At 42.5% G+C, this 17884-nt stretch overlaps 1 protein-coding gene across 4 annotated transcripts in view; it reads left to right on the forward strand.

Moving 5' to 3' along the window:
- Window positions 1–17884, forward strand: part of TTLL5 (tubulin tyrosine ligase like 5) — a 295829-nt gene that overhangs the window by 63612 nt on the left and 214333 nt on the right. For all 4 annotated transcript variants that reach the window (XM_089522251.1, XM_089522253.1, XM_089522249.1 and 1 more), the window contains exons 13-16: window positions 4036–4117; window positions 11323–11384; window positions 12214–12302; window positions 13719–13760. In XM_089522251.1, the coding sequence (XP_089378377.1) occupies window positions 4036–4117; window positions 11323–11384; window positions 12214–12302; window positions 13719–13760 (275 nt within the window). The remainder of the gene's footprint in view (window positions 1–4035; window positions 4118–11322; window positions 11385–12213; window positions 12303–13718; window positions 13761–17884) is intronic.

Raw genomic sequence — 17884 nt, forward strand, 5'->3', positions numbered from 1 at the left:
TGAAAAAAATTATCCCTTGAAAAAAGGGAGAAACTTCCTCTTTTTTCCTGCACATTCATAGTGTGACTTGACTTCATGGTGTGACTTGACTTCTATCGTAGAGTAAGGAGAAGTTGCTCTGTATCTTGGAAAAGGATTGGATTTTACACAGATATGCTTTGAAGGCAATGAAGGATATATACATGTGTCTTAATCAGCAGCTGCTGCGGTTTGATAGATCCTTTAAGGATCTTTTAGAAATCCTGTGGCTCAGTAGGGGAACTTGACCTCCCTGTTTGGGCCTAATCTGGCCTCTGGCAGTTATTCCTATGTCCTGTAGGAGGTGTGGAAAGCCCTGTCCTTTGAGGCAGAGAAATTTTTCTCCATTGCTTGCATTCCCAGTTAGGAAGATATATAGGAAAATCCTATTGTTATCATCAGTCAATGATTAGAGATTACAGTAAAATTCTTACCCTGCTTTGCTTCTTGCCTTGTTTTTGCTAATTGGTAAAGGTGTGGAGGGAGGTCAGGTTGATTCTAGTGTGAACCAGATGGCCTGACTAGTTTCTGAGATGCATGGCTCAGTCAGGGCATTGTCCTGCACTGTACATTTCCCAGTTGGCAAAGATTTGTTTCTTATCTCTCTTATCTCTGGAATGTTACTGCCAGCAGTCACTGTCAAGACAGGGGCCTGTAAAGATGAGTTACTCACAGCCTGATTTACTCTTGTGTGTGTTACATGCCTGAGTTACTTACATATATCTTGGTTTTATATTGGCTTAGCGATACCAGCTAATTCATTTCCCATGTGTCTTTCTACACCACTCTTTTGACTTGCTTCTGTGACTGATTCAGCAGCATATTAATATAACAGATCTCTAGTCATCTTTCTCTGTTAGTCTAGGTAGCACAGGTTCTATTTCTTCTTTTTCTTGTAACTCCATTCCAGTTATAAAAATCTGCCTGTGTTAGTACTGTACAACATAAAGAAGGCCATAACATATTTTTTCAGCTTTTCTCACTTTATATCAGCAACTGTATTAAGGTCACTTGGGCTGCATCCACACTGCAGAAATAATCTGGTCTGACATCACTTTAACTGCTATGGCTCAGTGTTATGGAATTCTAGGAACTGTCATTTGTTATGGCACCAGAGCTTTACTACAGTTTTCAGAACTCCATAGCATTGAGCCATGGCAGTTAAAGTGATGCAGCCTTAATTTAAGGTTGTGCATTGCTATACGTGACATGGGCTTTCTATTCTTACCTAAGTGGTCTCAAACTTGGCCTTGAGATTTATAAGATAGGTGTTAGTACTATCTCTCTCACTCTACTTGTTAGATATGATTAGAATAGTACTAGTAGAGTGAGTCAGGATACTCTGTTGTTTCTTGTTAAGGAAGAAAACTTTGGCCCGTTACAAACAGGCACCCTAGGACTGACTCAGTCCGTGCTAGGGTTAGAAAGGGGCGTCTCTTCCAGACGCCCCTAACCCTAGCACGGACTGAGTCCATAACAAATGGCGGCGGCCGTTCCACATGGCCGCTGCCATTTTGACATAACGGACGCTCTGCGTCCACATGTCACGCAGCGGAAGTGACGCCGTGAGTGTGCGACTAGTGCCTCGCGGCGTCTCTTCCAGGCTGCAAGAAGGAGCGCAATTTTCACGCTCCTTCTTTGCTGCGTCCGGGAACCGCGCTGTTTGGCTGCTGCGGTTCCCGGACGCAGCAACCAGTGGCGGCAGCAGACCGCTGCAATCTGGCGGTCTGTAACGCACCTATGTTTCTGAATTTCAGGATTTGTGAGGGTTATTTACAAATTTTTCTGTCAAGAGCAAGTTGCTGAAGCATGTCAGCAGAGGCTGACTTAAATCCAACTGTTGTGATTTAAATCTTAACTGCTTATCCCGCCTAGGATAGAACCATTGAATCAGTGGAACTTGTAAAGATCTTGATTTACTGTTTGCAACTGATTCACTGTGAATGTCCTAGTTGGTATTAACTGTTGTATATAGGTTACTATCTTTTCAGCTCATATTAAACTGTGAAGATAAAACAGCCATTTGTTGTTTGTAGATGCCAGTACAAGTGGAAAGTTAGTAAAACTTCTAACGAAACCTGATCACCAGTTTCTTTCCATTAACAACTAGTGGTGCAACATGAGCTGTCAGGCCTGCTGCTGCTGACTGAAAGGAAGATATCCCGGAGCACTGTCTTCCTTTAATCAATCTATTTTCTCTAATCCCTTTACAAAAGGCAGTGGCAGTGTGAAGCCTGGCTGTTGCAAGCAGCTGTAGAGGAGGCGTCTGAGTTTCTTCCATGGCTCATAAGCTGCCCTTTTCCTCTGAACTCTATGAGCTCTCTGTATTTGGCTTTTGCTGATGTATTTTCCAGAACAGCAGTAGGTATTCCAGGACTGCTATCTACATGTGATACAACTTTTCTTGACTATTTTGTTGTTAAATGTGTGTGGATTTAAATTGTGATCTGAAGGATTTACTTTGTTAATATAGTGGAAGAACAGTGTATACCATGGAGCAGTTGCAGTGATGCCTGAAAAAAGTAACTAATATTAAGGCTCAAGGAGTGAGAGAAAATGCATCAGGACAGATTTAATTTCAGTGCAGCAGGGAATGATGCTGATAGAAAATATTGCAATTTAGCAAGAGATTAATTGATATAGTACATATAAAATCATGTTATCTTTGTGGCAAATAATAAAAGGGAAACTGCTATATACAACCTTCTGCAATAATGATGATGTTGTACATGACAGTCATGTCCTGATGACTGAATTTTTCTTGCATGATCTGACAAGCAATGATAAATTTCCCATTCATACACTGAATTTAAGAAGAAATTTTAATGCTTGTAATTTTCTAGTTCTGTAGCCTTGAAATGCTCTGTGCACTTCAGATGTTCTTTGCAGAATAATAGCATTCCAGAGGATTCCAGGTGGAAAGGCATCATACTACAGTACACAGTGCACAGTGTATATAAATTTGACCCAAGAAAACCACAAATGATAATGTCTGATGATGCTGGTGTTTGCTTTCATATGTGTCATTTAGTATTTATTCCTATGTCACTGAGATTTCACTTAATGAAATTGCATATATTTCTATGCTAGAGCATTTCTGAGATGGCAAACACAGACAGCCAGCTTACCACAAAGCAGAGTTATGTGTCATGTGCTTCCTTGCTTCCACCACTTTTTGGCTGAATGGTGAAAGTTGGAGTGTTTGCTTCCCCACATGGTTCAGTGCTGTGTATAAAGCAGGGCTGGGAATGGGAGTGACCTTCCAGACATTCCCAAACTGTAGCTCCCAGTATTCCTTACTGTTGGCTATATTGGCTACAGCTTCTGATAGCTGAAGTTAGCAACATCTGTAGGACCTTGTAGTTCCCCTCCCTGTGGTAAATCATGTCTGCTGAGCTATTCCCTTATTCACCTTATTGAAAAAAATGGTTTACCCTACGTATCTCTTCATGCTTTTTGAGAAAATGTTCTGTATTATCTCTCAAGTGACTTTGTGTCAGTTGTGTTTCTGGTGAGGTTTCTGGTATGATTGTTCATCTGTGTTCTTTTAATTCAATGTATTTGAATAAGCTTCCTTGCTTTTATCTTGCTTTTTAAAAATTGCACATCAGTAGAAGGCATATTTATATTCATATGTACAGTAGAAATGGAAACTGGTGTAAATAGCACCATTGTCAGTATGAGTAAACTTTTAAAAACATAATGAATAACCTGCATCTGAAAACAGGGAGCCAGAAAGCAGGAGCTAAATACTGCAATAGTGCAAAGATAAAACTAACACCTTGACCCCAAAGCATGAGTCAGGGTCTATGGTTGAAGCAAAAGTAATTATAGAATAGTTCAAAATCAGTCAGCATTTCTACTGTCATTCTTAAGAAATTAGAAAATCTCTCCACATTTCTTGGATGGTAAGCTGTTTTACCCAAAGCCCTTTGGCAGATGCTTAGTACAGTGTTTATTTAAGTTCTTAGCAATACCATTATGTCATTATTGGAGACTCTGTTTGTTCTTTTCCAGAGCTTTATGGTTTTGATGTCCTAATTGATTCTACTCTCAAGCCTTGGCTACTGGAGGTGAATCTGTCCCCTTCCCTGGCCTGGTAAGGAATTCTTAAGAAATGTGGGTAAACTGGCTACAGTCTGAATGGCTAAAGTTGAGTAAGCACTTTATGTTAAGTATTTAAAATCATGCTTCTTTGTTTGTTTGCTTTTGGTATGTCTCATGTTCTTGAATAGATTAATAAGAGACAGGATTAAGCAAGGCCCGCTGAACACTGAGAAGGCAGGATGTATGTTTCCTAGTAGACAAGGGTGGAGCATCAAATAATGTAGAGGGATGGTAGCCCCTCCCACTTGCTCCAATAGGGAGGAAAAAGGAAAACCTTCTGGTATCCCTCACATGGATGGAGCAACCCTAGAAGACATTGGCTACCTGCATCTGTCCTGAAAGGTGCTGTGACTGACAGCCATCACTTTAGGATGCAAGGTGTCAGGGCTAGGTTCCTTGTTAGTGTGTAAGGAACTCTGCATGGTCAGGAGTGACTCTGTAGAGCTTTTTCTGGATCCGGCATCTGTGTCCAAGGTGATCTCTGCCTTTCATAGGTCTTAGGAGGTAATTCTTCCCTCGTTCTGTACATATATGTCCTAAGATTTGAAGAAGATTGGTACACCTTTGACGTGTGCAGGGTTATCTGGACTTATCTGAAAAGGACCAACAGCTTTTACTCTTCAGATGCCCAGTTGGTCTCTTTCTAGCTGCGCACCATGAACAGGAAGGTGTCCACCTCCACCTTCAGCAGGTGGATTGTGACCTGTCATGAGTCTCTGATGCTCCTGATACCAGTAGGCATCATGGCGCACTCAACTAGAAGTGGCACCACTTGGCCAGTTGTGTCCATGAACACTCCCCTATCAGTGTAGCAGCATGGAAGTTATCCTTCATGTTCATTAAGCATTATAGTCAAGACAGACTGGATTCAGTTGAATCTGCCTTTGGGAGGAGCGTGCTACAGCAGGTAGTTCAAACCTACAACCTTGGGACACCAGCACACCAAACCCAAGTCATGGAAGCTCTGGTAAATAGGATGCTCCAGCCTTATTTACTGGGAAAAGGAACAGATAAGTCCGTTTTCAGTAGGATCACGCATTTCTCACCCTAGGGGTGCTAGCATGGGGATAGGCATGATAGTGTACATAGTTCTTTGTCATGGTCTCTGTGAATCACAAAATGGGTTTCCTGTGCCTGTGTAGAGACATACAGAACCTTCTAGAATCGCTAGGGAAGGCTTTTTGGTGGTAGCTCCACCCATCCTATATATATCCCTAGCATTCCCACTCTTTCCCCTCAGTTCCTTTTTGTACGCCGCACTAGCAGCATTGAAAGACCTGGTTCTTAGAATCGCTTTCAATTCAGAATTTGAAAACTAACAGTTTGGTCTTGGATTTTGGATTTTGGCTTCTCTCTCTTGTTTTTGGTTTCGGTGTAATGATATTTCAGCTTTGACTTGGTTTGTCTTTGATTTCTCTCTGTCTTGTGATTTTGGTGTTGTTTGATTCTTGGATCAAGTTTGGACTGGTAAAATGGCTTCTCAATCCATGACCTTCAAGAGGTGAAATGAGTGGCAAGACAAACAGACTTGCTGTTTGCTCTGCCTTGGTGAGGGACCCAACATGCAAACCTGTGCCCACTGCAGGGCCTTTACCCCTCAGGTGAGGAAAAATAATCAACTGCAGTCGTTGTTGTATGAGAGGGCCTTGAAATCTCATGTGGCCCTGACTGCTGTGGTCTCTGTCCCGCTGCTGTTTCCATCTCGTAAAAGAGCTTCTACTACAGAGTCTGGCTGTCAGAAGCACATTGCTTGTCTGAGTTCGTTGAGACTGGGTCATGGGACATTGTTGGCTGCATGTCGGACTGAATCCGATTGTTGATTCTCAATGAAGGCCACTGAATCCGAGGATCCCCCCACAAAAAAGCAGAAATCTTAATCAGCTGTTACGGAGTCCACATCTAAGCCTCCTAAAAAGGCTAGAGAAAAAAGAGAGAAGGCTGATAAGAAGAAGAAGTACAAACATTCTTCCTCCCACTCCTCCTCAAAGATAGCCAGGCCTGAGAACCAACCAGCGAATAAGCCTGCATCACCAGTGCCTTCACTCCAGCTTGTTGTGAACCATGCTGTCTCAGTCTGTGAGGTTTAATTGGTGGACTCTTCTACATGGAGGTCTCCAAGACCCTCCTCACCACATTTGTCCACCAAATCCCTCTCCACATGTTTGTGTCCGGGATCATCTATCAGCTTTTCCAACTTGTTATCTGTCTTGAGACCGTTTGTCGACATGAATTTGACCCTTGGGCCCATATTGGTACCAACATCAACCACACTCCAATCCGAAGCTTGGACAGGGTCCAACATAACTTGCTCTTAAGACCAGTCTTTACTATAGTCCGGTTGACCCGGATTATCACCTCAAGGACTATGTCTGTGAGGTTCCCAGAGATCTCCAAGGCTCCCCAGCCATTCGGCGCCATCTTCAAAGCCTCATCCAGATCCCTCAGGGCACTGGATGTAAACCTTCACCTGTCCCTCAATGCCATGAATCCTTGGCAGACAGGCCATTGCCACCAACCCCTTGTTCTACAAGACCTACATCTCCTGACTCAGATTCTTCCTCAACATGGATTTGTGCATTTGTTGTCCACGAGCCAGCTTCCCCAACGGATGATGTCTGTTCCTTTTCAGAGCAGGTCATTCACATGGAGAATACTCTGGACCTTGAGGTTGTTCACCAAAATGCTGAGCCTTTGGATTCAATATATGAAAGAATTTAATCCAAGGTTCCTACTCCGGCATACATCGGACTTTTACTATCCATGTTCCACATCGCTAAGCATTCTTGGGCTACTACAGCTACCATTCCATCGACCTCCAGAAAGATCGACAACCTTTACAGATTGACCCCCTCGGACTCCACCTGGCTGGTTGAACATCCATGCCTGAATTCTTCAATTGTTGAGGCCTTCCAACTGAAGCCAATTCCTCGAACATTCTCAACACCTGTTGATAAGGAGGGTAGAAAGTTGGATGGCATAGCAAGGAAGCTCTATCCTGGGGCCTTTGTGTGCTTGCATGGAGGCTTATCAACAACATCTTTGGGAGAGGATGCTCCCACTGCTCGATAAGCTCCCCGATGAGGATCATCCTTTGGCACAAGCATTCCAGTCTAAAGCCCATTTGCTTGGTGCCCAGCAGATCAACTTCACCTGTCACTCTGCGGACTGTGTTCGAAGGTGATCTTTAGTTTGATTGCCCTTCATCGCCATGCCTGGCTTTGAGCGTCGGATCTTCTTCACCAAGTTAGAGCTGTGATAGAGGACATGCCCTTCAATGAATCTGGCTTCTTTAACAAAAGGATGGATGAGAAGTCAGATCACAATTACAAGATGAAGACTACAACTAAGAAATAAGGTTACAAGATGAAGAGCACAGCCTCTTCTCTGCTGCGTTTCGTCTGATGTTGACGTTGGGGCTGGCAGTGAACATCTTACAGCCAGTTGAGGTCTTACAGTGCCTCTGGCATGAGGAACCAGAGGTTCTTCTTCGTGGTTTCTGCGAAGCACATAAATGGGTTATTCTGTGCCTGCGCAGCATTTCCGGATCCTACTGGAATCTCTAGGGAAGACTTTTTGGCAGTAGCTCCGCCCATCTTCTATATAAGCAGGAGGTCTTTCCGCCCTTTCTCGGTTCCTTTTGTCCACCGTGTGAGCAGCTTAGGAACCTCACTCAGGAATTGCTCCTTCCTTAGCTTTAGCTTTTGTCTACTGGGTTTGCTCTTACTTCGTTTTGCCTTGATGACTCTTTTGGATTGTGATTTCGACTTGGTTTTGGACTCTGACTAACGGCAACAACTCGGACTCCCTGACCATTCTCGCTCCTAGTCCCCTGCATGCATTCATAGTGGCAGAATTCTTCAGCTAGATGTAGCTACCCTTAGGTTGACTGCACCACAGCTTCTCCTGCAATGGACGTCATGCCGCTTGTGCTATATGTGGCTTGCAACCTTGCACGCAGTTGATGAAGTGCTCCTATGTGGTTAGGTGAGCCTCCTTTTGATTCTTCCTATAGACTGAAAGTGTTGTGTTAGACAACTTCTTACTCAAATGTGCTTCATTTCCTTATCTCATTGCGAGTTAGGAACTTCTTGTACTCTTCCTTGAAGGTGTACCTGGTGGCTGTCTCCTCTCATTCCAAGCCACAGATGCCCCCTCTTGGTCAATGCACTACAAGGTAGAGGTGGTTTTTTTTTTAAGGCCTACATATACTTTGAGAGCCAGCGTGGTGTAGTGGTTTGAATGTTGAACTATGATCCTGGAGAACTGGGTTTGAATCCACACTTGACCATGAAACTCACCAAGTGACCTTTGGAAAGTAACATTCTCTCAGCCTCAGGAGAAGACAATGGCAAACCTCCTCTGAACAAATCTTGCCAAGAAAACCTCATGATACCTTAAGGTTGCCATAAGTTAGAACTGACTTGAAGGCACACAACCACAACAACAAACATACATCTTCATCTTCCTAATCATGGGCCACTGGCTATGTGGAGCCTGTTGGTGCTTGCTAAGCTTGTGGCACCTCTCTTCATTCTAGTTGCATCCTGTGATCTTTAGGTGCTTCCCTGGATGACAGCATTAACATCACCTCTGCCTGATGGGTCAGTGAATTTGCAGCACTCAGAATGGACCCACCTTATACGTCCTTTTAGAGGGACAAGCTGGTCTTCTCCACCGACATCTCTTTCCTTGCGAAGATGATTTCCACCTTCCATTTTAACCAGCTTTTGGTGTTTCCCATCTTAATGTGATATAGATCTTCTCATAATGAGCCTGCCTTTCATATGCTAGGCATTGGACAAAGCAATTTAAGAAGTCTCCTGGACTGTTTGTCACCCATGGCATATGTAAGAAAAGGAAGGCAATCTCTTCTCAATGTCTCTCCCACTGGGTGGTGAATGCCATCTACCTTCCTGTTCCCTTGTTGGGAAGCCTTTCTGCTAGAGGTCAGACTTCACTTGACTTGGGAGAGAGTCATTTCAGAGGGATTCCTTTCCCAGAACTCTGCTGAGCAGCTATGTGGTCACAAGCTATCTTCCCGTCTCATTACAGACTTGCTGCTCTGTCCTGGGCCAATGCTGCATTTGGTAAGGCAGTGCTATCATTTATTTATTTATTTAGGTATTTATATCCCGCCCTTCAGCCCTAATGGCTCTCAGGGCGGCTTACAATTATTATTTTTAATCAGAAGGTTCCCTGCCCTCAGGCTTACAATCTAAAAGACACAAAACAAAAGGAGAAGGGAATGGTGGAGGAAAAGGGGATGAGGTTCAGTGGTTCTTCTCTCCCTCTGAGGCCTGGACCAAGGCAGATGGATTGGAGGGAGGGCTCTTCTCTCTTCCAGGCTAGCCCTGATGGAGCTGACCTGCCTGGTGAACTCCCTCTCAGAATTTATCCTGGCATATACACCGTTCAAAGGCTCTATATAGACAGTCTCGAAAGGCTGGCCTGTGGGCGGAATCAGGGCTCAGTGTCCTGATGATGGATGCCCTAACTCCGCCTCCAGGGTATCATGATGACGCACACCTCCAGCGCTGCATCCAGATGATGCAGTGCCGAAGGGGCACCATATAGCCGTGCAGCTGTGGCTATAGTGCTCTTTGAAGGGTGCAAAAAAGAGCTACTTTTTGCGCCCTCCAGAGGCTGGATGAGGGCCATGGTATGAATTTGCCACAGCCTCAATCTGGCCTGGAAAGGGGCAGCTGCAGGCCGCCCCTTTGGGGAGGTCTGTTTAGCCCCTAAGTGAGTTTAGCTTGCTTTTCCCTTAAGTGTGTGAATCACAGCAACTATGAAGAAGAAGAAGTTGATTACCTGTAACTCTGGTTCTTCAAGTGGTCATCTGTGAACACACATAATCTGTCTTCCTTCCCTCTTTATACCATCTCTTTCTTTGGGTCTCCCAATGACAGATTTGAAACTTTTGGCTGGATCCTACAGTTTATATGCATGTGGGTGTGGGAGTACCCCTAAAATACAGCTCTAGGAATGTCCAAAGCCCTCTGTGTAGGCACAGAATGGCAGCAGACTGCTCCCCACAGTTTCACATAGATAACCTTCCATTTGAATACAGTGGTACCCCGGGATACGAATTGACCGCGTTACGAAATTTCCGGGTTACGAAAAAGTTAGATTTAAAAAAACTGTTCCGGGTTACAAAAGATTTTTCGGGTTACGAAATTAATTTCGGCGCGAAATTCAAATCGGAAGCGCGGCTAGCGGCTTTCCAGCGCCTTTTCGGGTTGCGAAATTTATCGGGTTACGAACGGCGCCGCGGAACGAATTAATTTCGTAACCCGAGGTAGCACTGTATTTTTCAGAGAGCAATGAAGGGAGTAAAGAGAGTCTATCTTGGCTATGTCAGCAAATATGCTGAAGAGCCAGACCATACACTTTTACTTTACTCCTTCTCACCACTTCTAGCCATTCAATTTCTTCTGAATCATACCACTGAGGAGGGTTAGAGGCACTTCCTAACAAGCTTGTTTTCCAAACAATTCTGGCAGAATTGTAGAGGGAAGTCTCAGGTAGACAAGCTGTCTTCTCTCTTCAGCAACATCTGAGAGACCCCTGCCCTTCAGGCAAAGAGATGAAAGGAAGTAAGGATAGGAGGTGGATTGGAATGACTGCCTCAAGTATTCCCCTCAGCTCTTTGCTAAGATACTTAGAACCTTCTTCTTAAATTCTTTGAAGTGGAAGGCTGAACATCAGTTTCGTTGGGGGTTCCTCAAAGCCTTGGGATGTGGTCAGAGATGCTTGTGGACAGAGAATTCTTAAGTCCTATGACTCATAAAATCTTACTTTTGAAGGGTTTCATGAAATTCTGTAAGCTTGGTCAAACAGTGTTGTAGCTGTATTTACCTCTATTCTTCCAAATTTAAGCATCTCGTAACACTTCTACTGGAAAAAAATATATCAATTTTACTAACTATATCATAGCAACTAATGAAAATACAATCTTTGACTCAAAGATAACCAATCTAAAAATAATAGGGTTCTGTTAAATATAACATTAGACAAAAGGGAATCCTGGGCTAAACTCCGTTTAAGTTTACTGTATGTCCAATGAAGATGTTTGTAATGTTGAGGTGCCTTGTTTACAGGACATACATTTCCTTGAAGTGTCCCCAGGGACATGGAATAAATTGATTGATCAAGTGAAGATAATTGATTTGCCTTCTCTTATTTCATGTTGGATAGTGATGCTCCTTTGGACCTGAAGATTAAAGCTAGTATGATTTCAGACATGTTTACACTTGTAGGTGAGTGACATGCCAATTTCAGTCTTATCTTTTATTGGCTTGGGTGGCTGATAATAGGTAAAGTGTGGGCATATTGTGCATGACAGAGTTGATTTGTGCATGAGAGAGTTGATTGTTTTGATTTTAGGTAGATGTGTACGTGATACGTTGGGACACTACGTAATGATAGACTGTCAGAATTATTTTAGTAAAGTGGAGTATGTAATAACTGAGGTGTACATTTTGTAATGAGCATAGGCATGCTAAACTGTGTGGGTTGAAAGAGTCATGAATGATGTTGTGAGTATAAATTCTGAGTGTTGAGATGCCAAGGTGTGATGCCTTGATAGGCTGTGTATCGTAGGATAATTCTGGAATAATACTTTGCTTTGTTGGCAGGGTTCCCTATATCTGCTTATGTTAATGGAAGCCTGTCAGCAAAATAAAGCATTATTCTAGCATTCTTCTTCTTACATTCTTACAATCAGAACATCATAGATATCAGCCTTTCAAAACACACACATATGAATCCATGCAACCTGTTCCTCACCCCTCATGGCTACTTCATACTACATGCTTCAGCATGGAAATGCTTCTCATACTTTTGTGTTTGAATTTGGAAAGGTCTGAAATGCAAACAAAGCCATGATTTTATATTCCATACTGAAGGAGCACCTTACTGTTATTCCATCTGTATAAATAAGCAATGGTTTCAGCCTTGATGAGTGATTCTTTTGATGAACGGTTCTTTTGACGGAATAATTATACTTGTCAAGTTTATCAATCCATAGTTCCTACAATGTCCTTAAATTGAATGTTCTTATGTCGCTTGCTCTTCCATCTCTCATAGGCTTTGTTTGTCAGGATCCAGGTCAGCGGCTAAACAGGACAACTTATTACTCCTCTGAGGCAAGGAGGAATCCGTATCAAAAACCTCAAGTAAGAAGAAAATGAAAAAGTAGCTTAACTTCCTTAGCTGTTGTGAAAAATTATCCTTTCTAACTGCTTCATTATTTTGGGGGAGACCTCCTCTTTGATATTCTTGGATCTTTGTACCATATCACACGGGTGGCTTCTTTGTGAGCCTGACAAGATGTCTTGAGGGGCGTGTGCTGCCTTCCTGGGCAAAAATCTGTAATGGAGAAGCTGATAAGGGTTATCAAGCCCACTGGCTATTATCCCTTCCTTTTGATCCACGTGGGAAACAATGGTAGTGCAAGGCACAGACTTCAGAATATCATAAGGGATTATGAGGCTCTGAATATGAAGGTGAAGGGACTCACTGCACAGGTACTTATTTTATCTGTTATTCCAGTGGAAGGGCATGGCCAAGGAAGGAAAATTAAAGTAGTGGAGGAGAACAACTGACACCACAGATGATGCCACTGGGAATGATTTGGCTTCCTGGACCATGGTGTTTGGCTTCATGGAGGTGGACTTTTGGCAAGGGATGGGTTGTACGGAAATGACAGAAATGAAAGCACAGTTTCTTTTCTTTGTACAATTACAAATAATAATAAAACCTCTATTTTTATCCCGCTTTTCTGTGACAAGACAATCAAAGCGGTTCACAACACATTAAAATCCACATTCACAACATTGTGTCCCATGTTCCCCGCCTTAAAATGGGATTAAACATGTTACAATTAAAATATCTATTAAAATAGAATTATATATATATATATATATATATATATATATATATATATAAAAAACGAGGACAGAGCGGTGGGCTAATACATGATGTGAGGGGCAGTCATTCTGTGGGCGGGCACTTTTATTCAGGAAAGTTGGCACCTTGCATATCTGGCAATTTAGCTGGCACCTTGAGTTCTGTTCCCAAAATTTACCAGTATATGTGTTATCAAGTAGAAGGAGAAGCTGGTTTTAAACATTTTCCCTTCTATGTTATTGTATTCTGCATGTGCATGTGAACAGTACATACATTTGGTCCTCTCTATCCACGGGTTCTGCATCCACAGATTCAACCATTTACAGTGTGAAAATATTTTTTTAAAATCCAAAAAGCAAATCTTGGTTGTGACGTATTATATAAGAGACACCATTTTACTAGACAATTACATGTAATGGTACTTGAGCATCCACATACTTTGGTATCCAAGGAGATCCTGGGACCAAACCCCAGAAGATACCAAAGGGTCTGTATCTTGAATATATATTTAAGTTACATATAATAGTAGAATGTATCAAAAGAATTATCATTTTTCTTGAGATTGTACATATATACACACACAAGCATATACCCTGTGTATTTCAGACATTTGACAAAAAGAGTGATGATGCCACATTTTGGAGGGCAACATGAAACTTCTGTTTTTTATCTTTCTCTTGTAGCGTCCTGTGTCTGCACAGCCCCGATCGACAAATGCTAAGCTAGTAAGTGTTATATTTGATATAGTTTACTTGTCATTTTGAAAAATCTGTTTTTAATGTATTGATTACAATGCACCCGCGTCATACGCAGGCACCTCTTATGCGGCTTTCAGCTTACACTGAAAGCTATGCAACGGAAGTAACAATGGTGCACGCTGCCTGCACGAGCCCCATTATTTTCAATGGGGCTCGATCATATGCGCTATTTGCCTTATGTGGGTTTTCCCCCCAGAATTCCCGCGTAAGGCAAGGGCACACTGCATATAGATAGAAAAATATTCACACAAATGGATGTGGCTAAGAGAGGGGATTAATTGTATTTCAAATAGCAAGACTTGCAAGCAAATTACTAACTGTGTTAGACTATCTTTTTATTGCAGTGTTTCTTGCAGAAGTCAGATATCTCTCTTTATTGAAAGGCGGACAAATGCTAGTCCTCATAACTGTATCAAATTAATTTTTCTTGTGTAGGTGACATTTCCAATGCAAAATTTTGCTATTCTTCTTTTCTCAACCAGTGGAGGAGGAGCCATCTGTGAATGGGTTAACTCCTGTTGCTGCACGTGTTTTAAGAAAAAGCATTTTCTTGGACGTCATGAAGAGAGAAAGTAGACTGAGGTCTATGAAAGCTCATACTGCCAACTTCTTTCTTTCATTTAGCCTCAAAGGTGCTAAAAGATCTCTCTACGAAGTGTTTTAAGAAAGTTTTTCCTGTTGGGTCCCTGATTCCTCCTCAATTTTTTCATCTTCCTCTTATACTCTGCTCCTCCATCTTTTTCTTGGCTACTTTTATTCCTCTTTTTCATTCATTATGTACAAGAAAGGAGGTGGGTTTGTTCCCATACTAGATTTGAAATTTGTAAACAAGTACATAAAATACATGTGTTTCTGGATGGAAAGCCTCCAGACAATCCAAGAGCACATTTTCCCAGGGGACTAACTCCTCTCTATAGTTCTTTCAGAAGCTTATTTTATATCCTTATTCATACGTCATTGTGCATTTGCATTCATTACCAGAATGTCCATTATCAATTCAAAGCCCTGCCATTCAAGTTGACTGTGATGATTCTCCCATGGTTCACCTGAGACTGCAGGGAATCCATATTTTCCTGTACTTAGATGATAAACCTTTTGAAATCTTACTCATTTATAGGAGCCCAGCAAGCTGTAGCAACCACCCTGTCAGGTTTTCAGGCCTATGACTTGGTGGTCAACAAACAAAATCATCTATCCCCAATCAGAGGCTAGAAAATCCAGCAAATGCTGCACTCAGCAAAGGACAAGAGAGACCCTCTCACAGCTGCAGGAGTTTACCGCATACAATGCAGCCGTGGACAAGTCTGCATAGGGACCACCAAACGCAGTGTACAAACACGAATCAAGGAACATGAGAGACACTGCAAACTGAGTCAGCCAGAAAAATCAGCAGTAGCAGAACACGTTATAAACCATCCTGGGTATAAAATACTGCTTGATAATACTGAAACTCTGGACCATGCCACTAACTATCAGGTCAGAATGCACATTGAAAGAAGCCATTGAAATCCATGAACATATGGATAATTTAACCGGAAAGAAGAAACCCTTAAAGTGAACAAAGTTTGGCTCTCCAGTCCTGAAAAATAGCAAAATCAGGACTCAGCAAATCAAATGAGAAACCACCCAGGGTCAGGTGCTTTCCCAGCAGATAATAATCACCAATTAGCAGACACTAATCCTCTTTCCATATCCTCCCACCTTGGGGCCCTGCCATCAACAACAGAACAACAGATTAACATGGAAATCACTCCTCCCTACCCAAGGTCACGCTGTGTGTGTGTGTTTCCAGTTCTTTTCCATGTCAGCATTCTCTGAAGATGCCAGCCACAGATGCAGGCGAAATGTCAGGAATAAACTCTTCTAGAACATGGCCCATAGCCTGAAAAACCCACAACAAACTATAGATGCCGGCCATGAAAGTCTTTCACTTCATATCTTATTTATTAGTTCTAATATGTTTCTCCAACTAACAATCAGTCAATGACATTTTATTATAGATCTGCATTTTCTTTTTCCTGCCCCCATCCATCATACTTGGCAATATGCATACTTTTTAAACTCACCAAATACTGTAGATTGTTTGTCTGAAATTAAGGGAAATCAGGAAATTAAGTCTAACTTCAGTAACTCACCCCAGCTAGTGGATAGTGAGTCTCTGAAATGGCAGAGTTGAGTCAAAGGAGCACTACTACCTGGCTCTGAAATATGACTGTGAAAGGGTCTCTTCTAGGGCAGGTAGCCTGGAAATAGTGCATTCCCTCTTAGAACTTTATCACATAAGGCTTCCAAAATGGAATTATAGCAGGATAGTAGCCTGTTTGCCCTGTAGCTGACTTCCATCCATTCCTGGAGTGCTTTTTTTTTTTCATTGACAGGAAAAATCTGTCACTGCCTCCCAATCATGCTGCTTTCCCACTGATTGTCCTGTTTTGCCCTTGGGAGGCTAGGCAAACCTTCAGTCCTGAGATTCCGTGGCTCAGGAGCTGAGGGAGAAAGGAAACTTGTCTCACCAAGTCTTTGGTAGCAAAAGCAGTGGTTGTATAATTCAATCTCTAGGTTCATAACAAGGCTTCAGTCTGTAGAGTACAGCAGAGTCAAAGGAAAGATCTGAAAGAGCAGTCTAGGTCCAAGCAGAGTTCCAGGCAACAGGCAATCTGTCAAGGTTCAAGGCAACAGCAAAGCATTTTCCAAGCATGAAGGATAGTTGTGGACTGTGCTGGACTGCGGGAGGTGCTGGGATATTTACAGCCTATCTGGGTTTCAGGGATGCTCCCTGTTAGCAGCTTGCTTCCTACTTAACTGCAGAGAATGCTGTTTCTTTTTTTTTTTTCCTGGTGTCTTCCTGTGGGAGTAGACACTGGTAAGTCTGGCTGGGGTGGAGGGAAACTTTGTTCCTGAGAACTTGGTCCTGGCACTGGCTGCAGGTTTACCAACAGAGGCTTCTGGTTTGGCTGCAGTCCTGGCATGTCCCCTGGGCACTCAGCTTCTTCTTAAGACTCAGAGGACACGCCTGGCTTTTGTAGGCAGAGAATGACACTATTGATTCATATGTGATATATTCCTTCTGCTGCAGTTGCGATATGCAGGCAGTCATGTGGTGTGAGTGGGTGTGATTATGCTTGTCTTCTCCTTGCTATTTCCAAGCAGGCTTTTCTCTCCCCCCCTTCCGGTTTCTTTTTTTCTCATTTATTTAATCACTTGCTATGACTGCAAGGGCATATGGCCAAACTGGTATGCTTGTGTTTCCTACAGTTGATTGTGGCATCTTAGAAGCCTGGTGTGATTAAGTCCTTAATTAATCTCCTCAATTTTCCATTAGAAGGAACTACTCCAATGGATACAAGGGCTGTGGAGCTAAAGTGCTGTCTTCCTGCTCCACCTATTTTATTATTCCCTTTCCCTCATTTTTACCAGGACAGCTCTTTAGGCTGCTGCAGCTAACTATGAAGTATTTGTTTTCTTAAACCTCTTTGTTGTCTGAGCCCTTCATGACAAATCTGACTCCATATTCCAGGTTAGTCTTTTGGAGATACCAGGTCAGATAGTAAGGAGTTCTGATACCCACCCACCCCCCAAGAGACATTTAAAATGAATGCCATTCTGTAGATGATGAGATATTGTTGATATAATTTCACTGATTTCCAAACAAATGTTCATTGTCTTGAGGTTTTTAGAATAAATTGTCTTTGTAATACAGTAGAGGAGATGTTGAGTGGAAAATGATACCTGGAAGAATTTTTTTCAATTTCCAGACTAGTCCTACCTCATTAGTATGAATAAGTTTTTAATGAGTTTTTAAGGCTGAGGTCATTGAGCTACTTGCAACACCATGTTGTTGTTTTGACTTTTTATCCCTTCTTCCATGTCCTAATTAGAAAACGGATTGTGCCCTGATCTGGAAGCAGTGAAAAGGATGTGCTCCAGAGGACGGGAAAGGATGGGAAAGTCACCCCTTGACACGCAGCATGGCAAACTGCTATGTGTTAGGCTTTCTTCTATGTTTTTCAGCTGGAAAAAGGATAACATGCTTTTTTGGCCTATAGTAGATTTCCTTTGGCATATCCCAGTTTATGGTTGCCTTTAGGGCC

This window comes from Sceloporus occidentalis, unplaced genomic scaffold, assembly GCF_023333645.1.
Source record: "Sceloporus occidentalis isolate IW3139 unplaced genomic scaffold, rSceOcc1.0.p SCAF_4, whole genome shotgun sequence".
Lineage (NCBI taxonomy): Eukaryota > Metazoa > Chordata > Lepidosauria > Squamata > Phrynosomatidae > Sceloporus > Sceloporus occidentalis.